General features: G+C 32.6%; 4 protein-coding genes and 1 long non-coding RNA gene across 11 annotated transcripts; 2 read left to right on the plus strand and 3 right to left on the minus strand.

Moving 5' to 3' along the window:
• The first annotated feature begins 484 nt into the window (after positions 1-484).
• LOC107953035 (probable protein phosphatase 2C 49) lies at positions 485-2,911 on the plus strand. The gene is made up of 4 exons (XM_016888261.2): positions 485-1,284; positions 1,599-1,796; positions 1,887-2,122; positions 2,219-2,911. The coding sequence occupies exons 1-4, from the start codon at positions 1,117-1,119 to the stop codon at positions 2,787-2,789; spliced, it is 1,173 nt and encodes a 390-aa protein (XP_016743750.1). The 5' UTR covers positions 485-1,116; the 3' UTR covers positions 2,790-2,911.
• A 195-nt stretch (positions 2,912-3,106) lies between these two features.
• On the minus strand, positions 3,107-4,865 carry LOC107953036 (uncharacterized). Of its 2 annotated transcripts, XM_016888262.2 has the most exons (7): positions 4,389-4,865; positions 4,191-4,290; positions 4,023-4,118; positions 3,889-3,941; positions 3,702-3,750; positions 3,490-3,537; positions 3,107-3,422 (listed from the first exon to the last, which is right to left on the minus strand). In XM_016888262.2, the coding sequence occupies exons 1-7, from the start codon at positions 4,598-4,600 to the stop codon at positions 3,336-3,338; spliced, it is 645 nt and encodes a 214-aa protein (XP_016743751.1). In that variant the 5' UTR covers positions 4,601-4,865; the 3' UTR covers positions 3,107-3,335. The 2 variants fall into 2 exon arrangements, with proteins under 2 accessions (XP_016743751.1, XP_040973821.1); XM_041117887.1 differs by lacking the exon at positions 3,107-3,422 and having other exon boundaries at positions 3,495-3,537; positions 3,631-3,750; positions 4,389-4,844.
• A 1,406-nt stretch (positions 4,866-6,271) lies between these two features.
• On the plus strand, positions 6,272-12,561 carry LOC107953032 (short-chain dehydrogenase reductase 3b). 6 transcript variants are annotated; one of them, XM_041117890.1, is made up of 5 exons: positions 6,272-6,729; positions 6,855-6,894; positions 6,982-7,104; positions 11,197-11,506; positions 11,597-12,561. In XM_041117890.1, exons 4-5 carry the CDS (start codon positions 11,493-11,495, stop codon positions 12,375-12,377), a joined length of 795 nt encoding a protein of 264 aa, XP_040973824.1. In that variant the 5' UTR covers positions 6,272-6,729; positions 6,855-6,894; positions 6,982-7,104; positions 11,197-11,492; the 3' UTR covers positions 12,378-12,561. The 6 variants fall into 6 exon arrangements, with proteins under 6 accessions (XP_040973824.1, XP_040973823.1, XP_016743749.1 ...); XM_041117889.1 differs by having other exon boundaries at positions 7,015-7,104; XM_041117888.1 differs by having other exon boundaries at positions 6,273-6,729; positions 11,409-11,506.
• Positions 6,561-8,070, minus strand: LOC107953034 (uncharacterized). The gene is made up of 2 exons (XR_001699035.2): positions 7,383-8,070; positions 6,561-7,298 (listed from the first exon to the last, which is right to left on the minus strand). It is a non-coding gene; the product is annotated as an uncharacterized lncRNA (long non-coding RNA).
• Positions 12,562-16,692: 4,131 nt separating the features above from the next.
• On the minus strand, positions 16,693-17,549 carry LOC107953031 (ubiquitin-40S ribosomal protein S27a). Its single transcript, XM_016888257.2, has one exon. The coding sequence runs from the start codon at positions 17,346-17,348 to the stop codon at positions 16,878-16,880; it is 471 nt and encodes a 156-aa protein (XP_016743746.2). The 5' UTR covers positions 17,349-17,549; the 3' UTR covers positions 16,693-16,877.
• Between the last annotated feature and the right edge of the window lie 2,006 nt (positions 17,550-19,555).

Consider the following 19,555-nt stretch of genomic DNA (forward strand, 5'->3'; position numbering starts at 1 on the left):
GACTTAACTGATATAGGAAATTGGTGTGAAATTAAGTTGAATTATGTCATAATATATATAATGAAATGATGAATTGGTGTTGAATTGAGAATGATGGCATGTGAATTAAACCATGTAATGAAATTGAAAATTGATTACTCTATTAATTGTATAGGTTTATGCTTTGGTATATTCGATGATGCACTTACATGTCAATATATTAGCTTCGGTTTATTCGATAATGTACTTACGTGCTAGTATAATTACTTTAGTTATCTGATGATGTACGACGTGTGCTAGTATAATTGATTCAATTTATTTGATAATATATTGTGTGTTAGGATAATTGCTTGAATTTACATAATGATGCACTACAATGCTAGATTGAAATACAAGGCGGTGGATCCGTATATGGGTTGATTAATAGGATTACAAACGAATGAGTTGCTTAAATGATATGCGAAGTAACGAGTAGTACAAACCAACAAAAGTCATATAAACAACCGACGAGTCCATAGTTTCCCAAGGTGAGCAAGTTTGTTGTTTATATTTTACTCCAAGTCAAATTTGACAACCGGTGGAAGCGTGGAAGGTACGTGAAGGATGAATTGGTCATTTTACCCAACGACGCAAGGCATTCGGCAAAGTGCTTGCTTTAAAACACAAAGAAAAATAAACAAACAAACAGTGTGACGCGTCGACGTAAAAACTACAAGAACTTTCACGTGTCCGTCAAGCCAAAGCTGCTTCCTATTATGTTGCGTATTTCTGAGATTGATTTTGATTTTATTATGCTTTTAGTTGGGTAGAATTTGCAAATATGCTATAAGCCTATACCGATGGATATATTCAATAAAATCATAAGGCTGTAAGGCTTACACGCGTCAATCAACAGCAACTTTTAAACCCGTTGCTAATTACATGTCCATCCCCATTTCCGAACTTATTTCAGTTTAAGCCCACCAGCACCAAGTTTGATCAATATTTTTGCTGACCCAAAAAAAAAAAAATTCAAATCAACCGCGAGTAAGGGAGGAAAAAGAAAAACCCAAATCGTTTTAATCTGAGTTTGAATAATTTTGATTTTGTTGTGGCGCTTTTGCTTTTTGTTTATGGTAATTGTCTGAAAGTAGAGAGATGGTAGCTGAAGCTGACGTTGTTTGTCACCAGAGCGTGCCGGTGTCGGACGTTCCCTTTTTTGTTAAAGGAAGTAATATTGAAGAGATCGATGAAACTCTTGCGATTCGATCGCCGAAGTTCGGACAAGTTCGTGTTGCTGAGTCCGATTTGTCCTTCTCTCAACAGGTTACTCTCTCTCTCTCTCTCTCTCTCTCTCTCTCTCTCTTTTCCCCAACTAATTTTTTCTAGTACGGTTAGAAAGTTTTAGATGGAATATGTTCATAGCATAGCTTTGGGATTCGTAGATTTTATGTTTTCGGGTGTTTTGAGAAGGTGTTAAACTTACAAGCTCTGGTGAATGGAATCTAGGGAATGAAAAATGAATCCTTTAGGTGCTAGTAAATGTATTATTAGTTGCTGTAATCTCAATTTAAGAGGAGATCTACTTGGTAGATTAAACCTTAAACCTTTTACCAGATGAAAGTTTTTTCCCATTTCAGGATGCGAAATCTGTAGAAAATGTCCCGGATCCATGTGCTGAATCCACCATTCTGCAATTTTTACCGTGCATCCGTTCAAGTAGTTTTGCCGACATCGGACCGAGAAGATACATGGAAGATGAACATATTAGAATAGATAATTTATCATCACATTTGGGATCCATTTTCAAATTTCCAAAGCCTAATGCGTTTTATGGGGTAATTACTTTTCGGCCAATGTTGCTACTGTCTTAATTCGATGATGTTGTACGACTTGTTAACTAATTTCTGGTTCTATTTTGTATGCAGGTGTTTGATGGTCATGGCGGTCCTGAGGCAGCTGCGTATGTTAGGAAACATGCACTTCGATTCTTTTTCGAAGATGTCAAATTTCCCCAGACATGTGAGGTTGATGATGTTTTCTTGGAAGGGGTTGAGAACTCGCTCCGGAAATCATTTCTTCTTGCAGACCTTGCTCTTGCAGGTGATTGTACGGTGAATAGCTCTTCTGGGACAACAGCACTTACTGCTCTGATATTTGGAAGGTAACTTCATGCTTTATAGCATTGATTGCTATATATTTACTTGAGTGAGTATTGTTTTCAGCTTCTAAATCTATGCCTGATTTCTGTGTGCTTTAGGCTTCTAATGGTGGCCAATGCTGGTGATTGCCGAGCAGTTCTCTGCCGAAAAGGGGACGCAATAGATATGTCTGAAGACCACAGACCTATATATCCTTCAGAACGGAGGAGAGTAGAAGAGCTGGGAGGGTTTATTGATGACGGGTATCTTAACGGTGTTCTGTCAGTTTCTCGAGCCTTGGGGGATTGGGACATGAAATCCCCAAAGGGTTTGCCATCACCTCTCATTGCAGAGCCTGAGTTCCGACGGATGGTTCTTACAGAGGATGATGAGTTCCTCATCATCGGGTGTGATGGGATTTGGGATGTTATGTCAAGTGAGCATGCAGTAAGCCTAGTTCGCAGAGGGTTGCGACGGCATGACGATCCTGAGCAATGTGCTAAAGACCTTGTCATGGAAGCCTTACGTCGCAACACATTTGACAATCTCACGGTGATTGTTATATGCTTCTCCGCACCTGACAGCCGGGAGCAACCATCACCTCGGCAAAGAAGATTGAAGTGTTGTAGTTTATCAGCAGAAGCCCTATGTAGTTTGAGGAGTTTGTTGGATGGAAATGCCAATTGGTGAATTTAAATTCTCAAAAAAACTAAATCCAACAAGCTTTTAGTATTACAAGAATCAAAACATGGTAACGTTTTACATCATGTAAATGAGGTCTTCCGGTGAATGTAAATACAATTTTTAGATGATACTATTTGTTAGTAGGGGTACATTCGTACTGTTTCTGGCTGCTTCAGTTAGAGTCTATAAAAAGCAGCTACCAGTTTTGCAGGGCTTTAAGGGGAATGTACATACAGATGGTCCTATATATATATTGTTGGTTAGTTTTACTGTCAATAGAGATATTTATCAATTAGGGTTTTGCAGAATATGAACATTGAAGATCTTATCAATGAAAATTTGATGCATTTATTTCCAACCCCACAAAATTGCATCTGGTTTAATGGAATTACAGAGCTTATGCAAAAATAATAATAATAATAATAATGTGATAAAATCTTCAAATCAGAGATGAATAAAGAACTATACAAGACGAGATTTGATTGTCCCACACGGTGGGTACTGGTGAATCAGCGATTATTATTGGCAAAAGGACGCACCCAGGTGAAATGATTATCTTGTTGAGCTTGAACTTTTAGCAAATTTTGCAAATCGGTCCATACCTCGTTCCAGTAAATTTTCCATGAAAGGTTGAAGTACCTGAATATATCAGAAAATTGACGGATTACTTCATGTTAACCTCAAAATGATGAAAAAGATTACTTACGGAAGCCACCGGAATCAAAAGTTGAGGAACTTCATATGAAATTCTTAGCTGAAAAGAAAAAAAGGTTTTCAGCAAGTGAGTACAGTTTCGAATAAAAACACTCATTAGCTCTCGTCTATGGTTTTATCATATTGGTCTTACAACAGCAACATCAATCTAACAGGTTATATATGCTCATAGTGTGATGAAAATATAGTGTAGAGCTGCCTCACATCTACTAAACAGGATGAGGGACCTTTCGGATAGAATCGAACAGCACCCCTACCATGTTAAAAGCCCAGTTAGTGTTAATTTATAAAGCTTTAGATGTCAAAAAACACAGAGCAGAACTAAACCCAGAAACTGTCCTAAAAGAAATGAGTGGATAACAAATTGGGCACAGGGTTCTTTTGTGCTTGCCTGTTACCAAGTCCTTCCAAAGATCTCCAGTGAATTTTCTGATTGGGAATGGGCTGCACCATAAACACTAGTTGAATCAAAATTTGCAACAAAAACTTATCAAATTGAAAGGATAAGAGATGATTGATACATACTTGCATATTTTTAGCAAGCCAAGAGTATTCAATATTACGACCAAATGCTTTATATTTCACGAACCACCGTGACAAATCAGGCTTGTCTTCTAATACCTAGTTACACAAAACAAAGAAGCAAGCTCACAAATATCCTGCCCTTGTACCATATATACATACAATACTTGCCTTCACAGATGAAACGAATGGCATCCAATTGGGAATTGCTTCTCGATCAGAGTACAATTGGTAAGCCACCGAGGCAGGAACATCAATTTCCATTTTTACCCTGAATTCAGTCAACAAAAATTCAGTCCAACCTATACTCGCTTGTTTATGAGGAAAAAGAAAGGAGAGAGAGAGAGAGAAGAAGATTATGAAACAGACGTGCAATCCTGCCATTTCATGAGAGGAGAAAAGGGCTTGGAGGAAGTGAAAAAGGAGGGCTTCTTAAAGGAACCATATGGGATTCTGATGAAGGAAGGTGGCTTCAAAGGAGGGACTCTGCAATTGAATATTGGATTTGTTTTAGTTGGGAAGACATGGGTGAGGATAAGTGAGTGTGGGCTTGAAATGAAGGAAATTGCGGACGAACACATATCTGCTAGACCTTTTTGTTGCAGGAAACAAATTTTCAACAGAAATAAATGAAAGATTGAAGGTGACCGGACTCCACACCAAACTCCACCCAAAATTTCTGCTCTTCGTAATTAAATAATTTTTATGTAATATATCTGCATGACAAAATTTGTGGAATGAGTAGCAAAGTAGGAGTTTGATTGGATGTGGTCACTGAGGCCTTTGCCACGCGTTTTAGTTTTGCACAAATGAAGGAAAACGTGAAAATCAAGATGAAACAAATTATGGTTAGATATCTTTTTTAACGCCTCTAATTATTATTTTAATTTAATATAATTTATTTCTTTTATTTTAATTTTACGAAATTTGGTCAACTTATCTTTTAATGTTGATGCCAGATCCAAATCTATAACACCTTAAATTGTTATTATGAAATAATTCTTTTTTATTGTTATTTGATAATACGGTAACATTTTTTAAGTAATTAATAATGGATGCTTTATACTATTTCTTTTGTTAAACTGATGTTAATTCACTCATTTCCTTTTTAATTTCATTTTATTTTTGACAAAAAATAAATTTCAACTGAGTTATTCAACTACAGAAATGGAAGTAACTTAATTTATCATAAAAACTTGAATTTTCCTTCTTTACTAGAAAGAAAATTAGGGCAAATTATAAAAATAGTCACTCAACTATACACTCCGTTCCATTTTGATTTATTAATTTACTATATTTAAGTTATTATATTATTAAATTAATATATTATATCACTATATATTTTATATAATCATTAAATTTAAATTTTGTATATTTGAATAATTATTAATTTTGTATATATATAACTATTGTATAAAAATATTTTATATTCATAATTAACATTTTTAAAATTTATTTTAATTCACTAATTTAACATAAAAAATATTATTAATTACTTTTCTTATTAATAAAAATTTCATACAATTATATAATATTTGTAACCTTTTTTAGTTAAATAAACTTTTAATCTATTATTTTTACTCATTTAATTTTAATTTAACGTATATTTTTTATCTTTTATTTTTACACAGCTTTTAATCTACCCACTTTTTAAAAGACAATTAACTAATTAAAAAAAATGCTAATTATTCAGCTACAATTCCTTTCCTACTAGGCTCTGCCTTCCCTACCTCTCTAAGTATAATTATTCAGCTATAATTGCTTTCCTCCTACATGCCTTCCCTTTAACTAGGTGTTTGGCCAATTTACTTTTCCTCCTTTCAATTTCTTTCATATGTATTAACTTTTTTAATTAATTTAATAAACTGAAAAATTATGAATTTAAATTATAAAATTATTTGATATATTACTTAAAATTAATTACAGAATATAATTAAATTATTTGATAGATATAAACTATAAAAAAATAAATTCTTCATTTTATCTCTATTTTATATTCAAAATCAGTTCCCTAAATTAATTAAACAAACAAATTTAAAACATTCATCTCACCAATAATATTTTAAAATTTATTCTTAAATGATGAAAGGTCTTTGAAAATGACAATTAATAATAAAAATAATGAAAAATTAGTGTTTTTTTTTAAAAAATATAAATTTCTTAACCATATATAAAATAGACATTTAACATATTCTTTTAGAATAATATTTTTTGTTTTATTAATGGGATAATGGCTAGATAACAAAATCAAATACAAAGAGAAATAAAGGAAAGACACACGGGCACACTCTAAGCCTAAAAAGTAAAGTAAAACTGAAAAAAACAACTCAGAAAATCCCAAATTCCAAAATCAACATAGCTTGAAACCTTATAATTAACAGAAAACAAACGACTGACTGTATCCTTGCGAATCGACCAAAACGATGAATCTCCCCGCAAAATGCACCAAAGGGGTTAAGACAATGAGGGAGATTGAGGGAACCCTTTTCCCAAATCATGAAACCTCAATCCCAAAACCTAACAAAGTAAACTAACTCACGGTGGGTCAAGCCAACACCAATCCTCCACTGCAACTTCCTGACCTCTAAAAGGGCATCTTCCACCCAGAATCGGTCAATTGAATATCTCCGACCCAAGAAAAAATTACATCATCGGGGCTCGAATTTGAAACGACAACTTAAATTTTCTCAAAAGAGCTTTCACATCCCAGGTAATCGACCGAAGAGCTGAGTAATCTTCATCATTTGTTTGTAATTTCAGTATTACAATTTTTGAATCACTCTCCAAGATGACTTGTCGAAATCTCATTTCTTGGACAAACTATAAACCATGTAGGACCGCCATTGCCTCCACCATACAAATTGTAGAAGCCCAGGTATAGATACGATACTCTGATCTTAAAATTTGTCCCATATCATCCTGTACAATAAACCCTGAACTCACTTTATTTCTTGGTCCGGAGCGTGTCCATATTAATCTTGACCCACAATGGCAGTGGGGGGACCAATGGACTACCGCAGTAGGAGGAGGGTGTCTCAACACAAATCTCAGTCCTCGATATTCACTTTCATAGCTATGAATAAAGGTAACAACTTCGTTTATACTCTGCAAAATTCCTTTATGGAGATATTTGTTTCGCGCATACCATAGCGCCCAAACTGTAATAGCAGCAATTTCCTTATTATTTGTGGTTGAATGTTCAAAAATCTAGCATAACCAATCCAGAAAACCGACTTTAGCTACCACTTCAGGCTATTGGAAACCCAACTTTCCCCAAACCTGCTTTGCAAAATAACAATCACAACTAGCATAAGTGGTTGATAGCCATAATTACTTAAAGATAAAACGCTCAGTAATACTTACAGCACATGGACTTAATAAAGCTTTATAACCACTGCGTACTGACTATTCACTTGTATGTTCGCCAAACCAAATAAGTTTATCATTCTGGTTGTTCATTGATAATGGGATGCTCATAATGGCATCCGCCTCTTCTTCTGTGAATAAAGATCTAATGAGTCTAGTATCCCAACTTTTCGACTCTTGTAAAATTAAATCACTAACACAACCCATCCCTGCAACTCGCTACGTGGTGACCTTTCCCATATCCTTACCCAGCAACCAATAATCTTCCCATATTGACACCAAGTGACTTGAACTGGTCCTCCATTTTAGCCCCAATTTCAACAAACCTTTTACACTCCAAATACTCCTTTATGTCATAGAAGGATTTGAGCCTAAATTCGACTCAATGAAACTTGTGTTTGGGTAATACTTCGCACAAATCAATTTTGCCAGAGCGATCCAGGTTTCCAAGCAACCTCCATCACTGTTTTACCAGTAGAGCGATGTTAAATTTTGCCAAATCCCGAAAACCCATCCCCTCATCCTCTTTCAAATAACATAATGTCTCCTAAGAACACCAATGCAACCCTTTCCTTCCTTTTGGTTTCTGCCACCAAAAACGGGCCATCATAGCTTTTAGCTCTCTGCAAAAAAAACTGGGCAACAAGAAACATGACATGGAAAACATTAGGATGGCCTGTAATACAATTTTTATAAAAACTTCACGTATTCCAATAAATAAAGTTTTTGAGCCCCAACTATTTAATATACTTACACATATCTCCTTTAGTCCCCTAAAAGCCTCCCTTTTGTTCCTTCCCACGATCGACGGAAACCCCAGATACTTCTCAAGATTTTGAATAGAGTACACCACTAAAATTTGACACACATTTAATCTTCAAGAGTGGGACACATTCGAGCTAAAGAAAGCTCCTAATTTATCAAAATTTACCAATTGGCTTGAACTGTCAGCATATTTCTCTAAAACCCTTTTCAAAGCAATTGCCCCTTTTAACAACGCCTCTACAAAAATCATACTATCATCAGCAAATAGTAAATGAGTAACAGTAAGGGCATACCGGTTAATACGAATTCCCTTTAGTCGGCTTTGCATGGATGTCGTGCGCAATAATGTAGATAAGTCTTCACTACAGGTTCGAAACAAATATGTGCTAAGAGGGTCCCCTTGACGTAGCCCATGACTCGGTTGGAAAGACTCCTCCACTTTTCCATTAAACACAACCAAGTACGAGATTGATTCTACATATTTCATCACCATTTCGATCCACCCATCCGAAAAACCCATCTTCCCAAGCATCCGCCTTGAGAAAACCTACTCAACTCTATTATAGGCTTTGTTCATACCTAACTTTAGGCAACAGACCCCAATCTTCCATTCCTATTATTCTTTAAGCAGTGTAATATCTCGTAAGCTACTAGAATATTATCTGATATAAGCCATCCATGTACAAAGGTGCTTTGAGCCTCATCAACACATAAATGAATCATCGACTGTAATCTATTCACAAGCATTTTTAAGATAATTTTGTAGAGAATATTACACAAACTTATCAGTCTAAATTGAGTCATGTTTTGCGGGTTACTAAGTTTTGGGATCAAAACCACTCGGGTCCCATTTATCTCTGTAATGTCCTGCTCATCGGTCAAAACTTTTATACAATATGCAGCCAGCTCCATTCCCACAATGTGTCAAAATCTCTGATAAAACACTACACCGAGTCCATCCTTACCAGATGCTTTTAACGGACTCATGGACTTAATCGCATCGCACACCTTCATAACCGAGAAACCCTGTAACATTTTCATTAATATCTGCCGAAATGAAAGTCTCAACCCCTTGTAAAACTTCATCAACGTCCGTCGAGCCCGTCGAAGAGAAGAGAAAAAGAAAATGGTTTTTGGCAATTTTCAACCGATCTGAATTGCCCTCATACAAAGTGCCACTCTCATCTCTCAAATTTGACACATGATTTCTCCTTCTCCTACGCGAAGCAAAATTATGAAAATATATAGTATTTGTGTCACTGTTTTTCAACCAGTTGACGTTCACCCATTGCTCCCAATAAACCTCCTCCTTATCAGCCTTTAAATTTAGAGCTAAATTCACATCTACTGTGTCCCCTAAAATTACATCCGTAAGGTAAGTCTCATTTAACTGTTGGAGTCTCTTCTGTAAATCATATTTTGTTATTGAACAATTTTTGCGTAATATATTCAAATTAAACACACTTCACCCAAAAACAAACAACCTAAAGAAATCAAAATCACAAAGACGTGCAAAAAAGCGGAGACCCTGCTAAAAAGCAGAAAAATACATGCCAAAGCGGAAGAGAAAAAAATAAATAATAGTAAACATAAACATTTAACATATTTAAAAGTAAATATGATATAACTTTTAAATTGGTCAAACAATCAACATAAAATAGCCTTCAATACATACATAAATACAATTAGGTACTACATGCCTTAATCTATATAACCTATGCTTAATGTCTTAACATTTTGGTTAAAACATTTAGTGGTTATATATAATTTGAATACCTTAATAGTGTTAGAGATTGACATATGACTTCTCATTTCTTTTAGGTTTACGTAAGTGCTTACTTTTTTCTTTTTTTTTTGTAGTTTTATAAAATGGTTAAATTTTAGATTTGGTTCATCTATTATGCCTATATTTGAAATTTGGATACTACACTTTAATTTCTAATGTAATTTGGTCCATGTAATTTTATATTGTTATTAATTAGACAAAATAGTTAGTATTTTTAAATTTTCAATTAAGATATTATTAGGTTATATATAATTTGAATGCCCTAAGGTATTAGAGATGAATACATAGCTTTCTGTTTCTTTTAGGTTTACCTTGTTTTATTTTTTATATTATAAGACAATGATTAAACTTCAGTTTTAATCTTACACTACGTTGAAACTTCTTTATACTTTATTTTTGGCATAATTTTTATCATTCTACTTTTATAATATCATTAGTAGGTCTAAATATTTAATATTTTCAGCTATTTCAACCAAACTGCTTACATCAAAATTGTTTTGGTAACACTATTCCAACAAAAAAATTTATTTATCATAATGAGTTCGAATGAATGTTTTAAGAAAAATAATCTATATGAAAATTTTCAATGTTATTTTTTTTTGTTATATGACCACTGAGTAATTTTTGTTTTAAATTTCAAAATGTCACACTAATAAGTTTGATAGAAGAATTTTAGTTGAGGTAACAATTGGACCAAAATTTCTAAATCCAGAAAGTAAGATTAGACCTTCAAATTTATGCTCTATAATTTAACACAAACAAATAATCAAACTAGTTATTATAATATAAGAATCTAACATCAGTTAATTAATTAAGCCTAGTCAAATCGTAGAAATAATCTTATTATGTTGAATCTTTTGAAGTTTCCTCCAAAAAAAGATGGATTGGTTATGAAAGAAATTGAAAGGATAGGAAGTAAGCAAAATAGTTGGGGAAGGCATCGAGAGGTTAAGGGGAAAGGAGTTGTAGGTGAATGAGAAACTCTTTTAATCTACTAATTTTTTTATAAATATTTTAGTAGATTAAACGAATTTTAATCCCATAAATCTAAGGTTTTTGTAGAGAGATATTTGTAGCTAATAAAATTATGACATGACTGAAAATTAAGGGCTTTAATGGTAAAAACAATAAATTATGGACTTATTTAACTGCAAAATAAATTGTTTAAACATACCATAATAGTTTTGAGGATTGCCCCTTCGGCAAAAGTCATAAGGGAAAATAATCAGTGTCTTTGTCTGCGAATTAAATATTTAATAGGGTGCTTACCAAAAGGAAAATGTCAGAGCTGACGTAATAGGGAAAAGGGATTTATGTTTATATAATCCCCTTGTAATTATCTACAAAATATTTAACAATTCAGTTTGACCGGCGGCTTGCTACACAACCTAAACTTTCGCCTAGTTGCATACAAAAATCTAAAATAATACTTGGACTTCCCTAAGGCGAACGATTGATTATAAATACAACAGATCACGAGGTCGGAAAAAACCAGCAGAACCCAGGGGGCGCCTTATAAAAAAAGTTGTAGCAGGCAGGCCGGCAGGCTCACTCAGATGTCTAAGTCAAGGTATGCTAGATCTTACTTTGTGTTTCTCCAATACTGTAGAGAGTAAACATGTTGTGTTGTTACCATTCTATGTGTGAGATGTTGTTGTAGGTTGGAAGGTAAGGTAGCTCTTATCACTGGTGCCGCCAGTGGGATTGGTGAGGAGACGGTGAGGTTATTTGTGGAACATGGGGCTTTTGTTGTCATTGCTGATGTCCAAGATGATCTCGGGAACAAAGTCGCGGCATCCATCGGCCTAGACAAGGTTAGTTACTGTCACTGTGACGTAAGAGACGAGAAGCAGGTAGAGGCAACCGTGAGTTACGCGGTGGAGAAATATGGAAGGCTGGACATTTTGTTCAGCAATGCTGGTGTCTATGGACCGTTACCTGGGATCTTGGAACTTGACGTCAATGGCTTCGACAACACCATGGCCACAAATGTTCGAGGTGTTGCAGCCACGATCAAGCATGCCGCTCGTGCTATGGTGGCTAAAAACATACGCGGATCCATCATATGCACTGCGAGTGTAGCATCTTGTATAGGAGGAATTGCAACGATTGGTTATACGACATCGAAACATGCTGTTGTAGGACTTGTTCGAGGAGCATGTAGTGAGCTAGGGGGTTACGGGATCAGAGTGAATTGCGTTTCTCCATTTGGAGTGGCCACGCCTCTTGCTTGTAAAATTTTCGATATGGAACCTAGTGAAGTAGAGGCCAATACTTGTTCTAGGAGCAACTTGAAAGGTATTGTGTTGAAGGCTAGACACATTTCGGAGGCTGTATTGTTTCTTGCTTCTGATGAATCCGTTTACATCAGTGGCCAAAACTTGGCAGTTGATGGAGGCTTTTCAGTGGTTAATCGCAGTTTTCCAGAAGTTCAAAACTAATGCTAGTCGTCACTGTTAGAACGCAATATTTAATAAAGATTGGCCATTAGTTCGGCTCCTATTTAAAACTTTATCAGCCAAGTTCGACCGGCACATTGCATGTGCATTTTTCTTGTAATCTGCAAACACACACACACACGGACATATCTATATGTTATATATATATGTATATTATATTCACAAATCCATCACTCTTGTCTGCCAAAATCTCAATTGTTTCCTGAAACTTTTTTTATTGTTTTAAATAAAAGAAGGAAATAACCCTTCCTTGAATGTGGGAGGGTTGAAGTATAGAAGCATGGAGCTAGCAAATTAGGTCAATTAGCCACGCAGTTCAATACCACTAATGATGACTAAAAAACTTGAAGCTGAAGCCAAGAAGACTGGCACATTAATTCAACAACAACTACAATATAACAATATTGTTTCTAACTTGATGAGATCGAGAATCAATACGAATAAAAAAATTAATTATATTAAAATTATTTATTTTAATCTTTAATAAATTTTTAATCGAATCAGATAGAATAACAAGCCAATAACTATCTATCCAATTTAAAAAACATTAAAATATACATTGAACAACTAAAAAAAAACAAATGTTATTTATTTACTGTTAGAAAACAGCCAATAAAACATTAACAACGGGTTTGGTTCACTAAAATAGAATGGAATTGTATTCTATGAGAATGAAATAGTATTATGGGGGAATGGAACAGAGTTTCAATAAAATATAATAATAATTGAATTGAATAGACATTGTTTGGTTGGTAAAATAATATTACCAAATAGGTATGAAATAGTTTGAAAGTAACAATTATACACTTATATTAAAAAAATTTGGTGAATTACGAAAGGGTAAAGTCCTACCAACAACGCGACTAGTATGATTAAAATCTAGGTTATACTTGGGACGATGAACACCTTATCCATCAGTCCAACACACGGGGTTCACATTATTAAAATATTTTTATAACTATAATATAAATGATATATAATAAATTTTAGGGTAAACTATTAAAATAGTCACTTTTGTTTGCCTAGCCGTTAATTATCGTTAACAATGTCACTATAAACTGACGTGGCAATAAACTGACGTGGCACTTTAAATCATCATTTCAAACAAAACTTTCAGGTTAAATTATCAATTGGTCCCTATATTTTTTTCTTTTTGAACAATTTAATTTTTTTATGTTCTTTTAACCTTTTTTTCTTTATTTTTCATTCTCTTCCATTTCTCTCTCTATTTTCCTCCCTTCTATATTTTTTTGACGTAGTTTTTCTATATTTTCCATTTGTTAAAACTTTTTTATACTTATGGAAAAAAAAAAGGCGAAAGCTGAAACCAAAATAAAACTTGTTTCGCATATTCTCACCCCACAATTACAAACCCTCATCATCCATCATTGCTTTAACTAATCAAGTTGGATCTCTCAATGACTTAGTCTACAAGCTCGTCTTACTCGAAGACCTCGTCAGTCGTGACTTATGGCAATCTACTCTCAACAAAGTTTCCCGAGCCCGTTCCCTCAACCTCCTAAACAATCCCCACGACCATCTTATCTACCTTACCTACAACATTCTCGTCCTCTTGAAACTACGTTGTTTCATGAATTCTTCAAACGAGCTTTACACTCTCAATGAGTAAAATGACCATCATATGAAACTACCCTCAATTTTACCCAAACTAGTTTGGTTCCATGCTTCATTTCTCTCTTCAGTTCATCCATGCTCAGCTTCCAATCAAGATTGCTTGGGAATATCCAAGAAAATTTAGATCAATTTTATCATTTGCTTAATTTTATTCGTCAAAAAACAAAAAAAAATAAATATAAAGAATTCAATTTATGTTTAGATTTGATTAAAGATATGATTTTTTATATTAATTAATTAGATTCGATTTTAGTTTCAAAATTAGGTTATATTCAAATCGAGATTTGGTTAAAAATGATTTATATTTGGTTTTGATTGAAATTTAATTTAAGAATCATGCGAAAGAAACAATAATTTGGTTTATTTGGTGGGCAAAAATTATATTTATGTAGTGAAGAATATGAGACTAGTTTTAAAGAAAAACTAAAAGGAAAATAAAGAAAAAAAATTGTTCAAAAAAAATATAATGACTAGTTTTAACAAATGGAAAATATTGAAAAACTACTTTAAAAAAATAGGGAATGGAGGAAAACAAAGAAAGAAGCGGAAAAGAATGGAAAAAAAAGAAAAAGAAAAAGTTAAAAGAACATAAAAAAATTAAATTGCTCAAAACAAAAAAAATATAGGGACCAATTTTACAATTTAACCTAAAATTTAAGTTTGAAATAATGATTTAACGTGCCATGTCAACTTACTGTTACACCGTTAACGACAATTAATGGCTTAATGGCTAAAATGTTACAGCATGATAAGGTAAGTGACTAAAACGTAACATTTTAAATATAAATAACTAAAATATAACCTGAGACAAATAAAATTGACTATATTAATAAGTTGTTTGTTTAATGAATCTAAAATATTACTAAAAAAGGTTTAATATTATGCATAGACCTACGTAATACAGGCTTCAAAAACTTTTATTTTATTTTGGATTATAATTGTTTAATTTGATATATTGTTGTTGGTTTTAAAATTGATTTTTTTTATCTTTATTAAAGGGAAAGAATGAATTGAAAAAAATTAATTTGATTAAGGGTTAGTTTAGCAATACTTTTAAAAGGTGTGGTGGAAAAGTGTTTTTGAGAAGTATTCTTGAAAAGTTTGTTGAAAATATTTGAGTATTTAGCATTGCTGTCAAAAAGTACTTTTAAAAAATAATCTTCAAATTAGTTAAAATTATTATATTTTAATAATAAAATAAAAAATAATTTATCATAACTTCTTGTCAATATTTTAATATATGAAATATAAACTTTAAATATTTTTAAACAATAAGTATTAATTGTTTATAAAATTTAATTAAAATATATAAACTATATTTTAAATATTTAAATATAATCATTAAATATTTGTAATTAGATATTAACACATTTGTATTATTTCAAAAAAATAATTTTTTTTTTAATTTTTAGTTAATGATCTTAACACATTTGTAAATAAACACCAAGAAAAAAAAAAGAAAGTACTATGTTATTGGAAGAATGAAAATGTAATTAAACACCAAAAATATTTTTGAGAGAAAAAAAAAACTAAAAATTTTAACTTCTCTTTTTCGAAGTGTAAACACTTTTAAAAAGCTAAAAAATTCAACTAAAAACTATTTGTTTAACACAACTTTTCTTCATAAGTGTTTTTCAAGCTAAAAGTGTTTTTTTAAGCATTACTAACCAAGCCATAAGTCATGTTAAGCCAATTGGGTTAAGTCAATTATGGTCCAATTCGATTATTTTATATTATAATCAATTTAGTTAACCGAATGCTCATCCTAACAAAAAAGGCCCGTTTAAGCTTATTGAAGAATAAGCTGGGCATGAAAAAACATAATAGTAACATTAGAGCAATCTGATTTGGATGTGCTTAAAGCCTTTGAACTCCAATCCGATAGTGGTGAAAGTTGGAACTCAGGATGATGATAAACTAGAATGTTTAGGAAAACTTCAACTCCATCCATTTTCCCACTCTTCATACTCATCATAAACAGACAAAAGAAATACTCTTTAAGGTCTGATTTTCCTACAGGTAAAACATTTCATAAATAACACCAGAAGGTACCCATTTATCTACTGTTTCCATATCCTCCACCAAAGCAATTGATGCTTCACATTCACCAAAAGACATAATCACAAGTTCTAGCTTGAAATATTTCTTTCGATAAGCCTAATGAAAACAAACTCTATAATGGTATGGAATTGAGAGAGCAAAGTAACAAGCCAGTAAAAAGACTCGGGCAACAGACAATAAGTATTTTCTTTGACTAAACCCCATTGGTGTTCCATAATTCCATTGGTATTCTGGCCCTAGGCAACAGACAATAAGTACTTGTTTTTCTCTGACTTCATTTTCAACATACAAGACTTGTGCAACTCGACCATCTACTTAGTATATTGCTCAGGGTTCCACCCCCCTCAATATCATAATGCGGCCAAACCCCATAACATACATGGCACGTATAGCAAACAACAGCTTTGGTCAGAAATAGCAAGCATTCTAGTGCAATCGTTACACTTTACCATCGTTAAACATTCAAATAATACCCAACAAAGGTAGGAGATATAGATAAAATGATTCACGGTGCTTGGAAATATCCAAATTCACCAATCCACCGAGCCCAAAATAACATAAATAAAGCATATACAAAGGTCATCAGTCAAACAAAAACAAGTAGAAAAACCCATAATTCAATTCAAATTGGTAAGCAGAAGTCGAAAATCATATCCAAAGTATCATAACATTAGAAATATATAAAAAGATCCAAATATTATCGAATATTAATGCTACTCATACTGATAAAAATAAACTATTGATTTCAGTTTTTTTTTTTTTACTGAAGGTGGAATCGGACGCTGCTCAGTCTCCACCAGCCTTCTGGTAAACGTAAGTGAGCCCACACTTACCACAATAGTGCCTATCAAAATGATTGGCCATGAAAGTCCCGGCCCCACACTCCGCATTAGGACACTCTTTCCTCAGCCTCTGAACCTTCCCGGACTCATCCACCTTGTAGAACTGGAGCACTGCGAGCTTGACCTTCTTCTTCTTGTGCTTCATCTTCTTGGGCTTGGTGTAGGTCTTCTTCTTCCTCTTCTTGGCGCCACCCCTGAGACGGAGGACGAGGTGGAGAGTGGATTCCTTCTGGATGTTGTAGTCGGCTAAGGTGCGGCCGTCTTCGAGCTGCTTCCCGGCGAAGATAAGGCGCTGTTGGTCGGGTGGGATGCCCTCCTTGTCTTGGATCTTGGCCTTGACGTTGTCGATTGTATCGGAGGATTCAACCTCTAAGGTTATGGTCTTCCCCGTTAGGGTTTTGACGAAGATCTGCATCTTGATGTGGAGGTGACGATGCAGAGAATTGGGGCGGGGGTCGGCTAGGGTTTCAAAATGGGAGATAACTAAGGATGTGAAATGTGGGATTAGGGTTTTGTTAGAGGGTTGGGATGTGAGATTGAAAGTACGTAGTTGCCCCTGCTCTTTTTATGGTTTTGGGCTTTTCGTGGACTACTAATTGACTCAATTTATCATGTGACGCCACCCAACCCCAAGTGAAGGAAAAAAATTCGGTAAGAAAACTTACATATAATGCTTGATATTGAGTAAAATTGATTCCACACAACAAAATTTAAAATAATTTAATCTTTACCATATTCAAAACTAAAATAATTAAAGATAATTAGTTTCGATTCTCAATATTTTCTATCAATTGTACATAACTTTAATTGATATAATAATAAATTTAACCATCAAAATTTATACATTTTATTAATGTAATCCTGATTTAACAAATTAATTCTATTTAATTGCTTGCTTTCAAAATTAATAGGGATTAAATTGTTCCATCTTTTAGAAAAATTAATTTGCTCATTTTCAAAATCGAAAAGAATTGAAGAGATCTTTTCCAAATAATTCAAATATATATCATAATTAGAAAACTCCCTTTATTTAATAAAAAATAATTTATTTACTTTAATTTATTCAAATTTAATTTTTATACTTTATGAAAAATTAAAAGTTAATTATTAAAGGTTAAATTTTATAATAATAATAGTAAGAAGTCTTTGTAGTCTGTATTTTTGGTATATTTAGTCTTCTATTATCATTTCTAGTTATTCGACTTTTTGAAATAATTATTTTCAATCCTAAGGCCAATTGTTTTCCATTAACTTTGTCAAAGAATTTTATATGACTTAATTTCTGATACATTTTATTTTATTTTTTATTGAGTTTCATAAATATTATACTTTTTTTTAAATTATAATTTTGAACACCTTTAAAATTTTTTAAAACTTTATAAATTTACGAAAAGAAAAACCAAGAATCCTAAAAGAATATGAAAATTCAAGTTTTTAAAATTATTAAATTATAAAAATGTAATTTTTTTAAAAAAAACTCCCTTAAATTTCTAAAAATAGTCTTTTTTTTAAATCATAAAATTAAAAAAAAATCTTAAATAACCCATACCCAAGTTATCTTTGTCCAATACCAAATTTTAATATCTTTTTAGTGTTTTATAAAATTTTATTTTTTTATATTTTTTTTTGACATTTTGATCATTTTAAGGATTTCTTTAATTTTTTATAATTTTTAAATAAATGTTTGCATTTTATAATTTAAAAACTGACGATTTTAGAAATTATCAATTTTTTGTTTCTTTCGGAGTTTTTGATATATATTTTAAAATTTTATGAATTTTTCATCAAATTTTAAAAAATTCTTAAAAATAATTCTTAAAAGTAATTTTTACAATGTAAAAAAATAAATTGTGTTTTTAAATTTTCTAAAGAAGGCTTAATTAAAAAAGTTATCTCCTAATCTATATCCATTTTACTAAAGAGATACCTAAATTTTTTTTTATCGATTGTGATACTTAAACTAACGTGTCATATTCCATTTAACCCCAAATCTTAATGCCACGCTGGTTGTAAAAAGAAAAAAAATTGTCCAATCAAGATCTGTCACCTCACCATGTGTTACAGAAGAAAAGTTTAGTAGCAATCAAGCACCAGTCGAGCATCACAAGTGTCTTTATAATTATGTTATTTTCACTTATTTTAATTGTTGTAAAAATGTTACATCTTGAGTTTTTTCATTTTAAGAATAAGGTGCATTTTTAAAAAAAAAAATAGGTCAGTATAAAACGACTCATTTTGATGGTCAGTAACCGTTTAAGTGAAACAGTGCGGTTTGGAGAACACCTGGACTAATAAGTGCCAAGTTGTTTTGAAGTCATTATTCTGACAATTAGGGAAAAGAGGGTGATTAAGCAATTTTATTGACAGAATTCTCAGTCTCTTACTCTCTAATTCTCTCAACTCTCTTTCTTTTTGTTTCTTCTGCAAATTTTCTATTATTTTCGTTACAATGTATCGAGCCACTTTTTCCTCATGGCTAATGAAGGCGTCACCACCAGACTTCAAAAGGAAATGAGATAGATACTACAAGAGCTATCTTAGTTGCAGCTGGAGGTTTCTCAGATTGACACCAAGATCAACTCGCGTTTGAAGGGCTTTAATAAAAATATCAAAGGTGATATT

This window comes from Gossypium hirsutum, chromosome A07 (genome assembly GCF_007990345.1).
Source record: "Gossypium hirsutum isolate 1008001.06 chromosome A07, Gossypium_hirsutum_v2.1, whole genome shotgun sequence".
Lineage (NCBI taxonomy): Eukaryota > Viridiplantae > Streptophyta > Magnoliopsida > Malvales > Malvaceae > Gossypium > Gossypium hirsutum.